Source organism: Manis javanica, chromosome 13, assembly GCF_040802235.1.
Source record: "Manis javanica isolate MJ-LG chromosome 13, MJ_LKY, whole genome shotgun sequence".
NCBI lineage: Eukaryota > Metazoa > Chordata > Mammalia > Pholidota > Manidae > Manis > Manis javanica.
The window spans coordinates 57,123,513-57,139,925 of NC_133168.1; the positions used below are offsets into that span (position 1 = coordinate 57,123,513).

The window sequence follows — 16,413 nt, forward strand, 5'->3', positions numbered from 1 at the left end:
TTTTAAGAAACATCATCATGAGAACTCATCACCCATTTCCCCTAAAATTATTCTTCAGAAATATTCAAATTCACTTCAGCCTTGTGCAGTGCCTTAGAAATCCACTGTAACTAGATACTCTCTATAGGAAGAACTAGTTGAATTCTTGTCTTTCTTGTTTCACCCCCTCGATTTTATCAAATTTGTAGCAACCATATAAACAAATACACCAAGCTCAAAGTTTATCATTAAAGACTTTGGTGGTTTTAAAGGTGTCAAAAGATGATTAAAACTGTAAAGGTGTAGACTAGTGAATCCATGTCTATACCTCTTTAATACACTGAGGGCAATGCAAGCCAGCCAAGACCACTTTATTTCTAAAAACTGAAAAGCTGTCAAGAATTTGACATCATCAGAATGACATACACTTAAAGATATGAACAAAATAGTCTGCTCCAGATCTAAGGATTTTCATTTTAACTCTCCCATTCCAACGTCCTCATAGACAAACACACTCTCTAATGCCTACATTAATTACATTATTACAAGAGTTGAAGGAAAATAGAGTTGCAGAAAAAAATTATTGCCTCAAAAGAGAAAACACTCCCCAACTAATCAGGGAACTGCTACATATACTAATAAACTCACCATCTTACAGTTCTTAGAAAATATTATAATCCATACATAGCTAGAATAGGAAGTACGTTCAATAGTAATATTTCATTTCTGAATTTACACATAAAGTTTAAAGCAATAGCCTTCCCTCCTTTCTATTCACTCTGATCCTTTACGCGAGCAGCTAGCTCATCCTACAAAAACCTCTCTATTAAGGCTCGGACTACAACTATAAACTATTCCTACTTTTATTCTTCCCCTTCACGCAGAACTTCTAACTACTTTTGTCTATGCCAAAACACATCCAAAGAGAGAAATATCCTTTCTGCCTAAAAGAAAATTCCATCTCCCCAGCAGGAGGTCTTTCTTCCTGTTTGCAACCAAAAAAAGAACAATGACTTTTTCACTTTCATACTTAACAGAACTCCCTCAAACTTTGATTTTAATGGAAGTAGCACTCTGATTAAGGCTCTGGTGCTGAATGACACCTTTTCTAACGATAACTTCACCACCAGACGCACCCAGAGCCCCCTCACCTTTCAGGCAGAACATTGTGAAGCGGTTCCATGGAGGGGCTGGTCAGCTCGGCCCACCGCAGCCTTGCAGTGCTAGGCACAGCTGTCTCCCAGCCCACCTCCCCAGCACTGCCAGAGCCGCGGCAGGCAGCCAGCCCGTGCTTACAGGAAGCCACTGCCCAGTCCCCAGCTCTCTGGGCTGAGCTGCTGATACGGGACCTCCCTATCTCTCATACGTTATTTCACACTGGTGAATCAGCCAGGATCATCTTGGAGAAGGAGGGAAGCTGGGGTGAGCGGTCTCTGTCCCTATAGTCCAGCGCAGAGAAGCTCAAAGGCAAGCCCATCTGTTTGTCTTATCTACCAGCATTTTCCATGGCAGATGTGGCACCTCACGTGATCAACACAAAAAAGTAACCATTTGATTCAGTTTAACTGTTCCCTTTTAATTATGACTGCAGTTGTTTGATTTCCTTATTCTTTTGCTACACACACACAGATCTTTTTCTGATGTGGAACAACCCATATACTGGTGCATAATTAGCACTAAACATTATGATATGACACTACACACAGCGATCTGACTCTACATAAATGGGTGAATATATATGAAGCACTTGAAACAGTGCCAAACACTACACACTATGCAAGTCTTGACTATCCTTACTACTATTACTACTACTACTATTAATAAAATAAACCTGAGTGTTAGGATAAAAATGCAAAGCATGTCACACTTCTAGGGCATTGACATTTTTCAGATGAGTAAACAAAGATTAATATACTTAAGTCTGTGTTAGCGTATGTGAATTTCTAGCTCTCTGCAGTCATAATAAGATCATTAAATTTCCCCCCCTCCACTGAAAAGCTAAATTCACTCTGATGAGTTCAGGGTTTACTGTAAACTCTTTAACACATGTTAAAAAGCAAAAGAAAGACTTTTATTGCGGAGCTGAAAAGAAACAGTCTACACAAATGGCCTGGGGGGCACCCCGATTAAAAGTGCTGCTTGAACTGTCAATGGCCCCGGGCCTCCAGAGACTCTTGAGTCTCTAGGTCACAGGAAGCAGCCATTGTTCATAAGGCCCAACGCTGTGTGCAGGTCTTCCTTTTGACTCCACAGGATACAGGAAACTGACTCACAGAACCAGTCTATCTGTCTGTGTCCTGGGGTGCTCACTGCAGCCATTGTAAATAGCATGAATGTTCCGTGTCTTTGGCTTTCAACACAGGGTTCAGCATGCTCTAGTTGGGTTTCTACTCGTCTCCTAGTATCACCAGCAATGCTTACTGAGCGAGTCCACCACCATAAGGACGCCATTGTACTAGTCCATAAAAAAATATGAGAGGTCCTTAGGCAGAAGCCATTGGGTTGAAAAAACCCTGTACATGGAATGACAGTGATATTAACTCTTAAAACAGAACTGGAAGGAACCTTAAAGCTCATGAGCATTTGGTAGACTGGTTCAGAGTCAAGGTGGTTTAGCCAACTAAGTAGCCACTGCATCAAGAGCAAAGTCAAATAGCTCGATCCAGCCATTTTCATCTCACCATGTGACCCTCCCTATGGATGGTCACTGTCATTCCTTGTCCATTCCTGTCTTGAGTGGTCTTCCGTGCGATTTATAAGTTGTAAAGGTATTCCTGAAAGTAGTCTTGTGGGTTAGATTCAACTTTTTAAGTTGCATACACAGAAACAAATCCTACACCTTGGGGAGTTAAGACTTTTGAACCACAGTTAGTAAAACATAGGTTGCTGGTTTGGGGTGATTATTTGCTTTCAAAACACTCCATGAATACTTACAGTTAAACCCTTTAATATAGAAAGGACTTTATATGCTAAGGAGAACACTGAGCTGGAAAGTAAGGAGAACCTGATTGCAGCTACATCTTGTGACATTACCTAGCTGGACTCCACAGAACTTAATGACCGACAAATGCAGGGATTGAATGTGGGAACTAAATTAAATCTAAGATTCTATCTTTCTGGTCTACCTCATTAATTTTTTGCTCTGACATATATAGATATGTATATTAATACAGTATATATAAGGATTTCATTAGATACATTAAATCAGGAAAAGAGACAGACTTTGCCTTCTCAAGGTTGAGTGCAAGAAGTAGGTGGGTGAATAAATAACTATAACACAATTGATAAATTATATAATAGAAGAATACACTAAGTTAATTGCAATTAGTGATAACTTCTTGCCTATTACCATTGAGCTAGGCTGCTTTAACTAACCAGCTTAAAACATGTATAATTTAATATAATGGTTTGAATAGTCTCTCCCCTCAAAATTCCTCTCTGCCCAGAACCTGAGGATGTGACCTTATTTGGAAATAAGAGTTTTTGCAGATGTACTTAAGGTAAGGATCAAGATGAGATGTCACTGGATTATGGTGGCAGTAAGGATGGCAAGAGTGTCCTTATAAGACACAGTAAAGACAGAGACCCAACAAAGGCCATATAGAGTCAAAGACTGGAGTTATACAAGGCAAGGAATGCCAGGAGCCATGAGAAGCTTGGAGAGACAAGGAAGGATTCTTCTCTAGAGCCTGGGGAGGGAGCAAGGCCCTGTGGACACCTCACTTTTGCACTTCTGGGCTCCAGAGCTGTGAAAGAATACATTTCTGTTCTCTTAAGCCACCCCTTTTGTGGCAATTTGCTATGGCAGCCCTAGAAAACTAACATATTTAGCAAGGTAAGAATTGTGGGAGAAGAGGCATAATTTTTTTTTCTTTTTATACTAATGTCAACTTATAATTACATGGACTTAAACCTGTTTTTTTCCATACTGCAGTGACTACTTTTTTACTGAAAACAAATCTCCCTATAATATAGTACTTCTAAACAGCTCAGATACCATGTTCTATTCTACTAAATTAGTGCAATTACAGGAATCACCGTCTGAGAAGTTCACAGCATTGAACTCAGGCAGTGGAAATGGAACAGGCTTTTATTAATATCAAATACAAGATCATAATGTTTTAAAATTCCGGTTTTCCCCATCAAACAACAGAATATGTTGGAGAACTAAAACATGAAAAGGCACACTGTTCAAACTACGGGGAAAAAAGGGAGAACTATTCATGAACATTACCATTATCTGCCACCACTGATCTATGGCTACAAAGACTGAAAAAATATATGCCTAGGAAGCCTGCATGTAGGGAATGGGCCTGGGGTGATGCATGCTCGCAGAATGTACTGCCTCTGGACAGGACAAGGGTGCCTGTGCCAACCATGACCTTCGAGCTGCAACCACTTTCTCCCCTTGTAGGATTACAACATCTAACATCATGTTAAAGTTTAACATTATTATCTTGGCCAGAGGGAGTGGTAGCCATGCACACAGCCAAAATTTTTCAGATTTTGGCTAAACCACTCCAGTGCTATGAAATTTGTGTGCTAAAAAAAAACTGGGGGGGAAGGGTGTTCAGTAAAACAGTGGAAATATGGGTAAATTAGGAATGAAATCTGCATAACACAGAATTAGTGAGTCTAGATGGGCTCAAAAATTCTGCTTTGCTCCTGGCAAAACAAACATAACAAAATTACATAAGAAAAACAAACAAACCGTATTTTCTCCCTATGCATCTTGACTATTACCAAAAGTCAGATAAAAATGGAGAAACCCTTCCATACCCCTGTGAGGTTTTGTTTCACATCAACTAGGAAAGTATTCCACAAGGCAAGGCCTGTTTTCTTACCTGTATCTCTAGGCAGACTTCTCAGTGCTTTAAAAGTCAGAGGAGCCTGAAGACAAATTCCCAACCACCATTTTCCATTTCCCCCTAGACTGCAAGAGACCCAAGGTATGGAAAGCCTCCGATAATCTTCAGGTTAGAATGACCAGAGAAGATACAACTCTGGTGTCCTGGGCTGAAGAGCACCATCTGAACATCTTACCAAAGTCTTTCTAGAATACGTCCGTTTTTACCAATATTTTGAAATTGTAGAAGAGAGAGAGATTCAGTCTGGGTTTTTCTATATACCTATTATTGCCAAAGGCCCAAGAGAAACAAAGGAAAAAATTATAGCACGGTACCTTTAAATGGGCTAATTTCACGTTTTCCCTAACTAGTTAAACACTAGTCTCTGATTCTGGGGCCGGCCTCAGGTTGGCCACTTCTGTAGGCAGCACTAAGTTCATCACGGTGAAATCTGGAACACAGGTCTTTGTTCTAGATACTGTGTCCTCCCATCACCACCTGACCCTGTATATTGTTTGGTTTTTCTGTAGTCTGGAGCCAGGACTGACGGACTTGATCCCAAGGGCAACTTCACCCTCTTTGCAGCCATTTTTTCTTAGGTATCTAAATCTTGGCTCATTCCACAGACAGGTTGCTTTGTGCTGGACTCAGACCAAATATGGAGCTCCTAGAGGCCAGCAAATGCTTCCTGGGGTTCTCCATGGCTTCTGGCCTCAGCGGCCTCATTCAGGTCACCGTATTTCCTCCAGGAACCGTGGGGATTCTGTTTCAACCGGTCATTTAAATATATGCTTTCCTGAGCCAGTTCTTTGGGTTATTTCAAGTTTTTTTCCTCACAGCCAAGCCTGGACTTCTCGACCTCATCACCAAGAAAGCAGCCTCATTTGGTTCCTTGTCATGAACTCGGTCTGTGAGCTCTCACGGCAGCCCTAGCTCTAACATCCAAGTGACCTTCTTTTTTCCAAGAACCCCGGGTCCCTCTGGTTCTGTTCTCCCAGGGAATGTAATAATGGGTTTCCAAGTCGACCTGAGCTCTTAGCTGAGATCATCTTACAGCCTCTCCTGATGTCTCTTCAAGGCAGTGTAGAGCTGCCTTGAACCCACTGGTGTCCTCCAGGCTCCAGCTTGAAAGGCCACCCTCGTCCCTGGGCACACAGTCCACCTCCGAAGCCACGGCAGCAGGAAGAAGTCCTTCCCGGGCAGCCTTGCTTCTCTCATCCGGCCCTTTTGTGCCTTTGAAATGCAGTACCTGAGAGGTCTCTTTAAGCTACAGCACTCCATTAGCCTTTGTAGCAGTTTTGGTTTAGTTTTTTTCTTTCTAAACCTGACCTCTTAATCCACCTTCATACCTACTACATCTCTCTAGAAGAGCTCCTATCGCTTCATTCCTTCCCACAGGAAAAAAAAAAAATCACGTTTCCACTTATGTAAAAAATGCAAGGTAAGGAGAAATCCCAAACTCTTTATCTAGCAAAAAAGAAAAAAGGCGCTTCTGGATTTGCACTCAATTCTTTTCCCAAAATTGTCTGGCCATGGGCTCTGCAGTGGCCCTGTCACTAGGCTTTGTGCCATATTCCATGTGGTCTCCTATCTCCACCATCTTTGATCAGGCCATTATTTCCTTTGTCAAGAATGCAGCCGCTACACCCAGAGCCTGCTTTTATTTCTCTTAAGCCTCCTTTGACAGGGCTTCTCTCCCCTAGCAGATCAAACCTTCCTGTACTATGTCACCATGGCACTTTATTTATGTATCTATGACAGTGTCACAATTCTGTCTGCCCATCTAAAATGAGAGTTCCTAAAAGTAGGGACCTGCTCGTTCACTCCAATGCCCTGTGGGTGCCTGGAACATAATAAATGATCAGTGTTTGTAGTATAAACCAGAATTATTGATACTGTAGTACTTCACCTGATAGCAACTGGTAGAAAATATATAAAGCCTGTATACTTTACACATCTAATAGCATAATGATTCCTATGAAAAGTCAAAAAATATTTACCATAGTCCTTAAAACTAAAGAGATACTATTTCCCCTACATACAACTGTTACTGAACCTCACTATTAAATAATAGTTACTGATCATTAACAGAATTTATGGTGGGATTTTTAAAAATCATCCTTTCTTTACAGATTAATAGACTATCATTATCTACAAATATCAAATCATTGTTGTACATCTAAAACTAACAATGTTACACGTCAATTTTACCTTAATTAAAAAAGAACACTACTAAAAAAAGACCCACAAATACAAACACCATTCTCTCTCAAGACAAGTGTACCAGAGCAAATTCAGAAAGCAGTTTTTCTTATTCTCATCCACCCTAATTAAATGTTTGAAGGATGATGGTACTAGGAAAAAACAAAGACTTCTTCTGGAAGTATTCATACCAGAATGCTGAAGTCAATGTGTCCAGCTGTAGGGAGGATACCAAGAAATGCCATAATAATGACCCCACATCCCTTTTCATAGTGAAATTACAATGAAACGTATTACAGGAGAAAAACAGAAGAAAAACCAATAAAATTGAACTTTACTTCTATGAAAGCTTTACCACCAGCAGTATGCTTGATATACCAATACTGTATTTTGGAGAGTCTAGGTTGAAGTGCATAAAAAAAAAACCTCATACGTTTCATGCTGCGTATTTCATCAATGTGCATGCTGAGGGACTTACTCCCAGAATCACACATAACGATGGCAACTCCCCTCCAAAAACAAAATGCAACTCCCCTAAAATACACAGGTCATTTGGATCATTTTCTCCCAAGCATCTGAGTAATCTGAGGAAGTCAAAACAATAACCACCCTTCAACCACAGAAACAGGTGCATCTCTCCTGCCCACAAAATCACAGTCCTAAATCATGCTGAAGAGAAGTCCGTCCACAAATCAGAATTATTCAACATCATGTATGAGCGGACCAGGAGGAACACAAGTTCGGGCACAATTAACTTGTTAATAAAACATAAGCCCATAGCCAGAGGGAGGAATTGGACTATAATTACTCTTAATCCTCAAGCAAAAGTTATAAAAGGTATAAAAAGTTAAAAATTAAAAGGAATATGCACCAAGTTAAAATGCCCAGGCTCTTGTCAACTTCTGCACAGATAATCAACATTTCGATATTTCACTTACTTAAGACTATAAATTTAGATTTTTTTTATTTTAAAGCCAACTATGTATTTGAAAACTTCACAGCCCTGTAAAATGCAAGAGGATTTCCATAAAAAGGTTAGTTTATTTCTGAAATCACCACATTCTCCAACTTTTAACCCACTTAAACCTTGGGGACAGCCCTTAAAGGAAGGAGCTCATCATTTCCCTTTCAACTGCCAAGTCTTCTGAGCAGTCAGACAGTTTGAAACTTCAGGAATAGCGAGTTATTTCAGGACCCATAGGATTTGCAATAATGGTTTAAGGAAACCACAGCATTTCAGCTCCTTCAGTCTTTTTCCCTGTCCTGAGAAGTAAAAAATAAGCAAGAAAATGATTCTTCAAATTGGCAGGCCACTTTCAGAGTGGCATCTTGCCATGGATCATGATAATCACAGAGTTACAAGATCCATGGGGAACAGAGCATCCCACAGAAAGAGTCTTCTCTGATCCTCCTCTGTGAATATGCCCAACAGATCTGAGCCTTTTCCTTTTTTTGTTGTTTTTATTTTTATTTTTATTTTGGTATCATTAATCTACAGTTACATGAGGAACATTATGTTTACTAGATTTCCCCCATCACCAAGTTCCCCACACATACCCCATTACAGTCACTGTCCATCAGCATATTAAGATGTTATAGCATCACTACTTGTCTTCTGTGTTGTACATCCCTCCCTGTGCACCCCCCAACACATTATACATGCTAATCATAATGCCCACTTTCTTTCCCCCCCACCTTGTCCCTCCCTTCCCACCCATCCTCCCCAGTCCCTTTCCCTTTGGTAACTGTTAGTCCATTCTTAGGTTCTGTGATTATGCTGCTGTTTTGCTCCTTCAGTTTTTTCTTTGTTCTTATACTACACATATGAGTGAAATCATTTGATACTTGTCTTTCTCCACCTGGCTTATTTCACTGAGCATAATACCCTCTAGCTCCATCCATGTTGTTGCAAATGGTAGGACTTGTTTTCTTCTTATGGCTGAATAATATTCCATTGTATATACGAACCACATCTTCTTTATCCATTCATCTACTGATGGACACTTAAGTTGCTTCCATTTCTTGGCTATTGTGAATAGTGCTTCGATAAACATAGCGGTGCATATGTCTTTTTGAAACTGGGCCGCTGCATTCTTAGGGTAAATTCTTACAAGTGGAATTCCTGGGTCAAATGGTATTTCTATTTTGAGTTTTTTTAGGAACCTCCATACTGCTTTCCACAATGGTTGAACTAATTTACATTCCCACCAGCAGTGTAGGAGGGTTCCCCTTTCTCCACATCCTCGTCAACATTTGTTGTTGTTTGTCTTTTGGATGGTGGCCATCCTAACTGGTGTGAGATGGTATCTCACTGTGGTTTTAATTTGCATTTCTCTGATGACTAGTGATGTGGAGCATCTTTACATGTGTCTGTTGGCCATCTGAATTTCTTCTTTGGAGAACTGTCTGCTCAGCAACTCTGCCCATTATTTAAATGGATTATTTGCTTTTTGTTTGTTGAGGTGCATGAGTTCTTTATATATTTTGGATGTCAACCCTTGATCAGATCTGTCATTTATGAATATATTCTCCCATACTGTAGGATGTCTTTTTGTTCTATTGGTGGTATCCTTTGCTGTACAGAAACTTTTCAGTTTGATGTAGTCCCACTTGTTCATTTTTGCTTTTATTTCCTTTGCCTGGGAGATACGTTCATGAAGAAGTCGCTCATGTTTATGTCCAAGAGATTTTTGCCTATGTTTTTTTCTAAGAGTTTTATGGTTTCATGACTTACATTCGAGGTCTTTGATCCATTTTGAATTTACTTTTGTGTATGAGGTTAGACAATGATCCAGTTTCATTCTCTTACATGTAGCTGTCCAGTTTTGCCAAAACCAGCTGTTGAAGAGGCTGTCATTTCCCCGTTGTATGTCCATGGCTACTTTTTTATATATTAATTGACCATATATGTTTGGGTTAATATCTGGAGTCTCTATTCTGTTCCACTGTCTGTGGGTTTGTTCTTGTACCAGTACCAAATTGTCTTGATTACTGTGGCTTTGTAGTAGAGCTTGAAGTCGGGTAGCTAGATCCCCCCTGCTTTATTCTTCCTTTTCAGGATTGCTTTGGCTGTTTGGGGTCTTTTGCAGTTCCATATGAACTTTAAAACTATTTGTTCCAGTTCATTGAAGAATGCTGTTGGTATTTTGATAGGCATTGCATTGAATCTGTAGATTGCTTTAGACAGGATGGGCATTTTGACAATATTAATTCTTCCTAGCCAAGAGCATGGGATGAGTTTCCATTTGTTAGTGTCCTCTTTAATTTCTCTTAAGAATGTCTCGTAGTTTTCAGGGTATAGATCTTTCACTTCCTTGGTTAGGTTTATTCCTAGGTATTTTATTCTTTTTGATGCAATTGTGAATGGGACTGTTTTCCTGATTTCTCTTTCTGCTAGTTCATCATAAGTGTATAGGAAAGCAACAGATTTCTGTGTATGAATTTTGTATCCTGTAACTTTGCTGAATTCTGATATTAGTTCTAGTAGTTTTGGAATGGAGTCTTTAGGGTTTTTTATGTACAATATCATGTCATCTGCAAATAGTGACAGTTTGACTTCTTCTTTACCAATCTGGATGCCTTGTATTTCTTTGTTTTGTCTGATTGCCATGGCCAGGACCTCCAGTACTATGTTGAATAACAGTGGGGAGAGTGGGCATCTCTGTCTTGTTCCCCATCTTAGAGGAAAAGCTTTCAGCTTCTCACTGTTAAGTATGATGTTGGCTGTGGGTTTGTCATATATGGCCTTTATTATGTTGAATTTTGTCGAATGCTTTTTCAGCATCTATGGATATGATCATGTGGTTTCTGTCCTTTTTGTTGATGTGGTGGATGATGTTGATGGATTTTCAAATGTTGTACCATCCTTGCATCCCTGAAATGAATCCCACTTAATCATGGTGTATGATCTTCTTGAAGTATTTTTGAATTCGGTTTGCTAATATTTTGTTGAGAATTCTTGCATCTATGTTCATCAGGGATATTGGTCTATAATTTTCTTATTTTGTGGGGTCTTTGCCTGGTTTTGGTATTATAGTGATACTGGCTTCATAGAATGAGTTTGGAAGTATTCCCTCCTCTTCTATTTTTTGGAAAACTTTAGGGAGAATGGGTATTACGTCTTCTCTATATGTCTGATAAAATTCAGCAGTGAATCCATCTGGCCCAGGGGTTTGATCTTGGGTAGTTTTTTGATTACCGATTCAATTTCTTTTCTGGTAATTGGTCTGTTTAGATTTTCTGTTTCTTCCTTGGTCAGTCTTGGAAGGTTGTATTTTTCTAGGAAATTGTCCATTTCTTGTAGGTTTTCTAGCTTGTTAGCATATAGATTCTCATAATATTCTCTAATAATTTTTTGTATTTCTGTGGGGTCTGTTGTGATTTTTCCTTCCTCATTTCTGATTCTGTTGATGTGCATAGATTCTCTTTTTCTCTTAATAAGTCTGGCTAGGGGCTTATCTATTTTGTTTATTTTCTCAAAGAACCAGCTCTTGGTTTCATTGATTTTTTCTATTGTTTTATTCTTCTCAATTTTATTTATTACTTCTCTGATCTTTATTATGTCCCTTCTTCTGCTGACTTTGGGCCTCATTTTTTTCTTCTTTTTCTAGTTTCAATATGTGACTTTAGACTATTCAGTTGGGATTGTTCTCCCTTCTTTAAATAGGCCTGAATTGCTATATATTTTCCTCTTAGAACTGCCTTCACTGCATCTCACAGAAGTTGGGGTTTTGTGCTGTTTTTGTCATTTGCCTCCATATATTGCTTGATCTGTTTTAATTTGGTCATTGCTTCATTGATTATTTAGGAACATGTTGTTAAGCCTCCATGTGTTTTTGAGCCTTTTTGTTTTCTTTGTACAATTTATTTCTTATTTTATGCCTTTGTGGTCTGAGAAGTTGGTTGGTAGAATTTCAATCTTTTTGAATTTACTGGGGCTCTTTTTGTGGTCTAGTATGTGGTCTATTCTGGAAAATGTTCCATGTGCACTTGAGAAGAATGTGTATCCTGCTGCTTTGGGGTATAGAGTTCTGTAGATGTCTGTTAGGTCATTCTGTTCTAGTGTTGTTCAGTGCCTCTGTGTCCTTTCTTATTTTCTGTCTGGTGGATCTGTCCTTTGGAGTGAGTGGTGTGTTGAAGTCCCCTAAAATGAATGCATTGCATTCTATTTCCTCCTTTAATTCTGTTAGTATTTGTTTCACATATGTTGGTGCTCCTGTATTGGGTGCATATATATTTATAATATATATTATATTATATTATATATATAATATATATATTATATATTATATATATATATTATATATATATTAGACTGACCCCTTTATCATTATGTAATGTCTTTCTTTATCTTGTTACTTTCTTTGTCTTAAAGTTGATTTTGGGTTATACAAGTACTGCAACAACTGCTTTTTTCTCCCTATTGTTTGCATGAAATATCTTTTTCCATGTTTGTCTTTGGGTTTGAGGTGTGTCTCTTGTAAGCAGCATATAGATGGGTCTTGCTTTTTTATCCATTCTATTACTCTGTGTCTTTTGATTGGTGCACTCAGTCCATTTACATTTAAGGTGATTACTGAAAGATATGTACTTATTGCCATTGCAGGCTTTAGATTTTTGGTTACCAAAGGTTCAAGTGTAGCTTCTGTATGATCTCACTGTCTAACTTAACTCTCTTATTAAGCTATTATAAACACAGTCTGATTGATTCTTTATTTCTCTCCCTTCTTATTCCTCCTCCTCCATTCTTTATGTTAGATGTTTTATTCTGTACTCTTTTATGTTTCCTTTGACTGCTTTTGTGAGTTCTAATAGAAAACACCTACAATTCTATTGATAGTAATGGCTGATATTTATTTGTGTTCTATTTTTATTTAATGCCTCTTTGCAAATTCAGCTATTAACAATAACAAATCTATGGCTCCTTAAGAAGAAAAAAATTATATGTCAAAAACAGGATACTAAGTCTAAAGTTTTTAGATGCACTTACTTCTTTAAGACAGGTGTGCTTCTGACAGCTCTATTAAGTTACTTATTCAACTGTCCCTAAGGATTTCAGTTCCTACAAAAGAAAGGCAGCAGCCAGGGCCCCTTGGGGTTTTCTGTTTGTGTTTTTGGTTTTTGTTTTTTCCTTCAATTCTTTGAAAACAGAATGAATTTTTCTTTTGTAAGAAGAATAAAAGTGACACCAGAAAGCCTGTTTTTTTCAGGGCTGATGCTTTTGCTATCATGAGTAAGTTGCTTGTCTTCTGCACATCTATTTAGAACACTTTCTGTGTGATACAGACTGAATGAAAAGCTCCCAAAATGTGCTCTGTGAGGTCAGCAAAGGAATCTGTCAGTTGACCTTCACAGGGCAACCAAGAATGTCAAATTAAAGAAACTAGTAGAAAGGAACACATTTGCAATACCATTTAAGAGAAAAGAAAGGAATGCAGGGGCAGAGTCTAACTGGGCTGCTGTCAGTTGTCAGGTGGGTCACAGCAAGCTGACTCACCGTCCTAGGTCCTCTGCTGCTCATCTGTCAAACAAGGGATCACACAGGGTTACCTCCCAAGTTCCTCCCAGCTCTAACAAGCTAGCATTGTTTTGTCAAGGGAATTCCACTGGATCCTTTCCGAACTCCTGTTTAGGGACTATATGCAACATGTACTAAAATGCTCTCAAATGGCACTGAGAGAGGAAAACATGTGCTCATTGCTTCAACAGGCTCTCTCTCTAAATAATTGCTAAAGTTGATTTCTCCATTTGAGTATACACAAAACAACCAGAATTCTTTCAAAGTTCACTTCATCCGAAAGAAAGGCAGCTTTACAACTGTCATTATCTATGAGACTTTACAACCAAAACACAGAGTAACTACACTGGGTATTAAAAGCTTTTGATATCAGGAGTAGGCAAGCATCTTTTACCAATTCTCCAATGTCTGGAGAATGAGAGAAAGGATAACAGTGCTTTTTGAAATTGTTACTTTTGTCTGAGCCTCATTTCTTGAGTCACAGAAAAAAATTTTTTTAACTCTCTTTTCAATTTACTTAAATTGCACCCAGATATTTTTACAGCTCTCCTATGTATAAATCTGAGTAGTCATGGAGCAACTACTCCAGGCCTTGAATGCAAAATGGGGATTGTAGCATTTCAACCCAGACTACTGAAATGCCATGTTACTAATGACTATTGGGATATTGGTGGTTTATTAATAAATTTACAGAAAAGGCACAGAGTCAATAAGCTTTTTTAGTGACATTTTATATACAACTCTATTTGTGTTAGTGATGATCGAATATCATTTGTTTAGTGGAGAAGAACTGTTTTCAGATAATAGAAATATGTGTTATTTTCACCTTTTTTTAGACTTTTTAAATAAACAGACGATGTGAAGAAAGACAAAGAACTGAAGATATGGGGAGGCAATTTCAATTATATAAAAAACAAGAAGATACATTTGGTGTCCAAATATCAGATGGAGAAAAAAGCAGAGGGGGGAAGAGAAAGCGTTAGAACTCAACATGTTATTAGAAAAAGTGGTTAACGGTGAAGCCAAAGCTTAAAAGCTGCACTTCCTTTGTAAGTGAAACAGTGCAGTAATCCTACTTGAAAACTCAGAGTGATTTTATAGAAGTGTTTAAAATTTAATGTTTACAAAAAGAACTGGGATGCCCAAATATAGTCACAATTCCATCACATTAATGCAAACATGTGCTTTATTAAACTGTACTGAAAAGAAAAGCCCATGGAAGATAAAATAGCCTGTATTTACGTTACATGTAATTTACATGTAAGTACATATTACATGTAATTTACATATTACACATTACAATACCACCTCATCAAAATAATTACCAAGAAATCGCTTTTCTGACAAAACCACTCAAAATGTGCCCAAGAAGCAAGAAGCCAAAATGGTCTCTGATCAGATAGCATCACTCACAAGATTGTGACTCAGAATCTTAGTGTAATTTTCTGGTCAATAAGCTGGATTGCCCAGACCCTCTACACAAGGTAACAAATTAGAAACCCCAAACTAGAGAGTGGTGGGGACAAGAGGCAGCCATAGTCATGGTAAAAAGAGAAAGCTCACAGCCTGATAGCAAAAGTGGAATAAGAGGCAAGCAGTGGAGACCCACTTCATGCCAAAGCTAAGATCCTTATAAACTTCAACAGCCCCCATGAAATCAACAGGCTCAGACAAGATTCAATGACTATTCTCAGTGACACCAAGGCATCAAAACAAAGTTCAGTCATGCTCTGAGGGTGGAGTAGGGATGTTGCATGGTATCCTAGAAAGCATGTAGCATTCAGTTTTAAGGATCTGTACCATTACTATCTAGACTGCTTCTGACAAGTCACGTAATCTTTCAGGAACTGCTTTCTCACCATGAAAGGGGTAATGCCACCTTCTCCGTCCATCTCACAAGACTGTCATTACAGTGAAATGAGACCACACATATGAATACCGGGTAAACCATGACATTCAAACAGCCTCAATCTGCAGAAGATACTCCAGGAAGATGTCCATAAAAAAAATGTTGTGAATTATTGTAGAATTTGAAAGATGAATAAGGCAAGCTTCTAATACATGAAAATACTAGTAAATAAAAGGCATATTCCTTTAACATTTTATACATTAACATGTCCATATGGTCACAATTTAGAAAAAGATCTCTAACCAACCATCAGTTTCTTACTGTTACTTTATGTTTCAAAGAAAAGGCAGCTATTTTTCCAGTTCAGACAGGATCTCTGACACATACAGGCTAGAGTCCAACAATTCGAAAGTGAAGTTCAATGGACTGAACTTCTCAACCAATTTTCCTCTATGGAGGATAGACAGTAGGCCAGTACGCATAGTGACAGAGAAATCTCCAGAATAAAGCAGAAATTCATCAGACATTGCTATTCATGAGCTTTCCCTTGGGTGGGTTAGCAGGTGCAAGGAATCCCCCGAGGGCATGAACAGGCTCGGTGCCTCTGCTCCAGCAGGGAACAACGTTCAAGCCACAAATCGCTCAGTAGTGCCTGCTAATTTTCAAACACCTCCCATTCCTCACTAACATGGTCCCAGGCTAGAGGCACAGAGGGAAACCTAGAAGAGGACCTTCTGTGGTGAGTGAATCAACGCTTAGGTGTTCATAGTCATTAGTTCTCAGGCCAGATGATTTCCAGAGAGGCACTACTAATCCAAATTTGTGTCTCAAGATATTTCTGGTGTGTGAGGCCTTTCTTTCTACAAAACTGATATCTCAGTGGACTATCTGCAGAAACTCCACTATAGTTTGTAACTTTGAAACATTGTGCAGGAGCTATTTGATACACAGCATCATAAACCCCTACCAAAAGAAGTGGAGTTTACTGACACCACTGTTTTGCCAATTGAAGGCTGCGA

At 38.7% G+C, this 16,413-nt stretch overlaps 1 protein-coding gene across 6 annotated transcripts in view; it reads right to left on the minus strand.

Annotated features, from left to right (window-relative positions):
* Window positions 1-16,413, minus strand: part of NHSL1 (NHS like 1) — a 220,008-nt gene that overhangs the window by 94,796 nt on the left and 108,799 nt on the right. Inside the window, exon 1 of one of the 6 annotated variants that reach the window (XM_017665057.3) lies at window positions 1,131-8,582. The exons of 4 other annotated variants lie outside the window; for them this stretch is intronic. Coding sequence is in view for 1 of the 2 variants with exons in the window: in XM_017665048.3 (XP_017520537.3) it covers window positions 1,131-1,146 (16 nt within the window). In the remaining variant the exon portion in view is untranslated. Of the gene's footprint in view, window positions 1-1,130; window positions 8,583-16,413 lie in introns of those variants that run through there. One more of the 6 variants, XM_017665048.3, reaches the window with a different exon arrangement.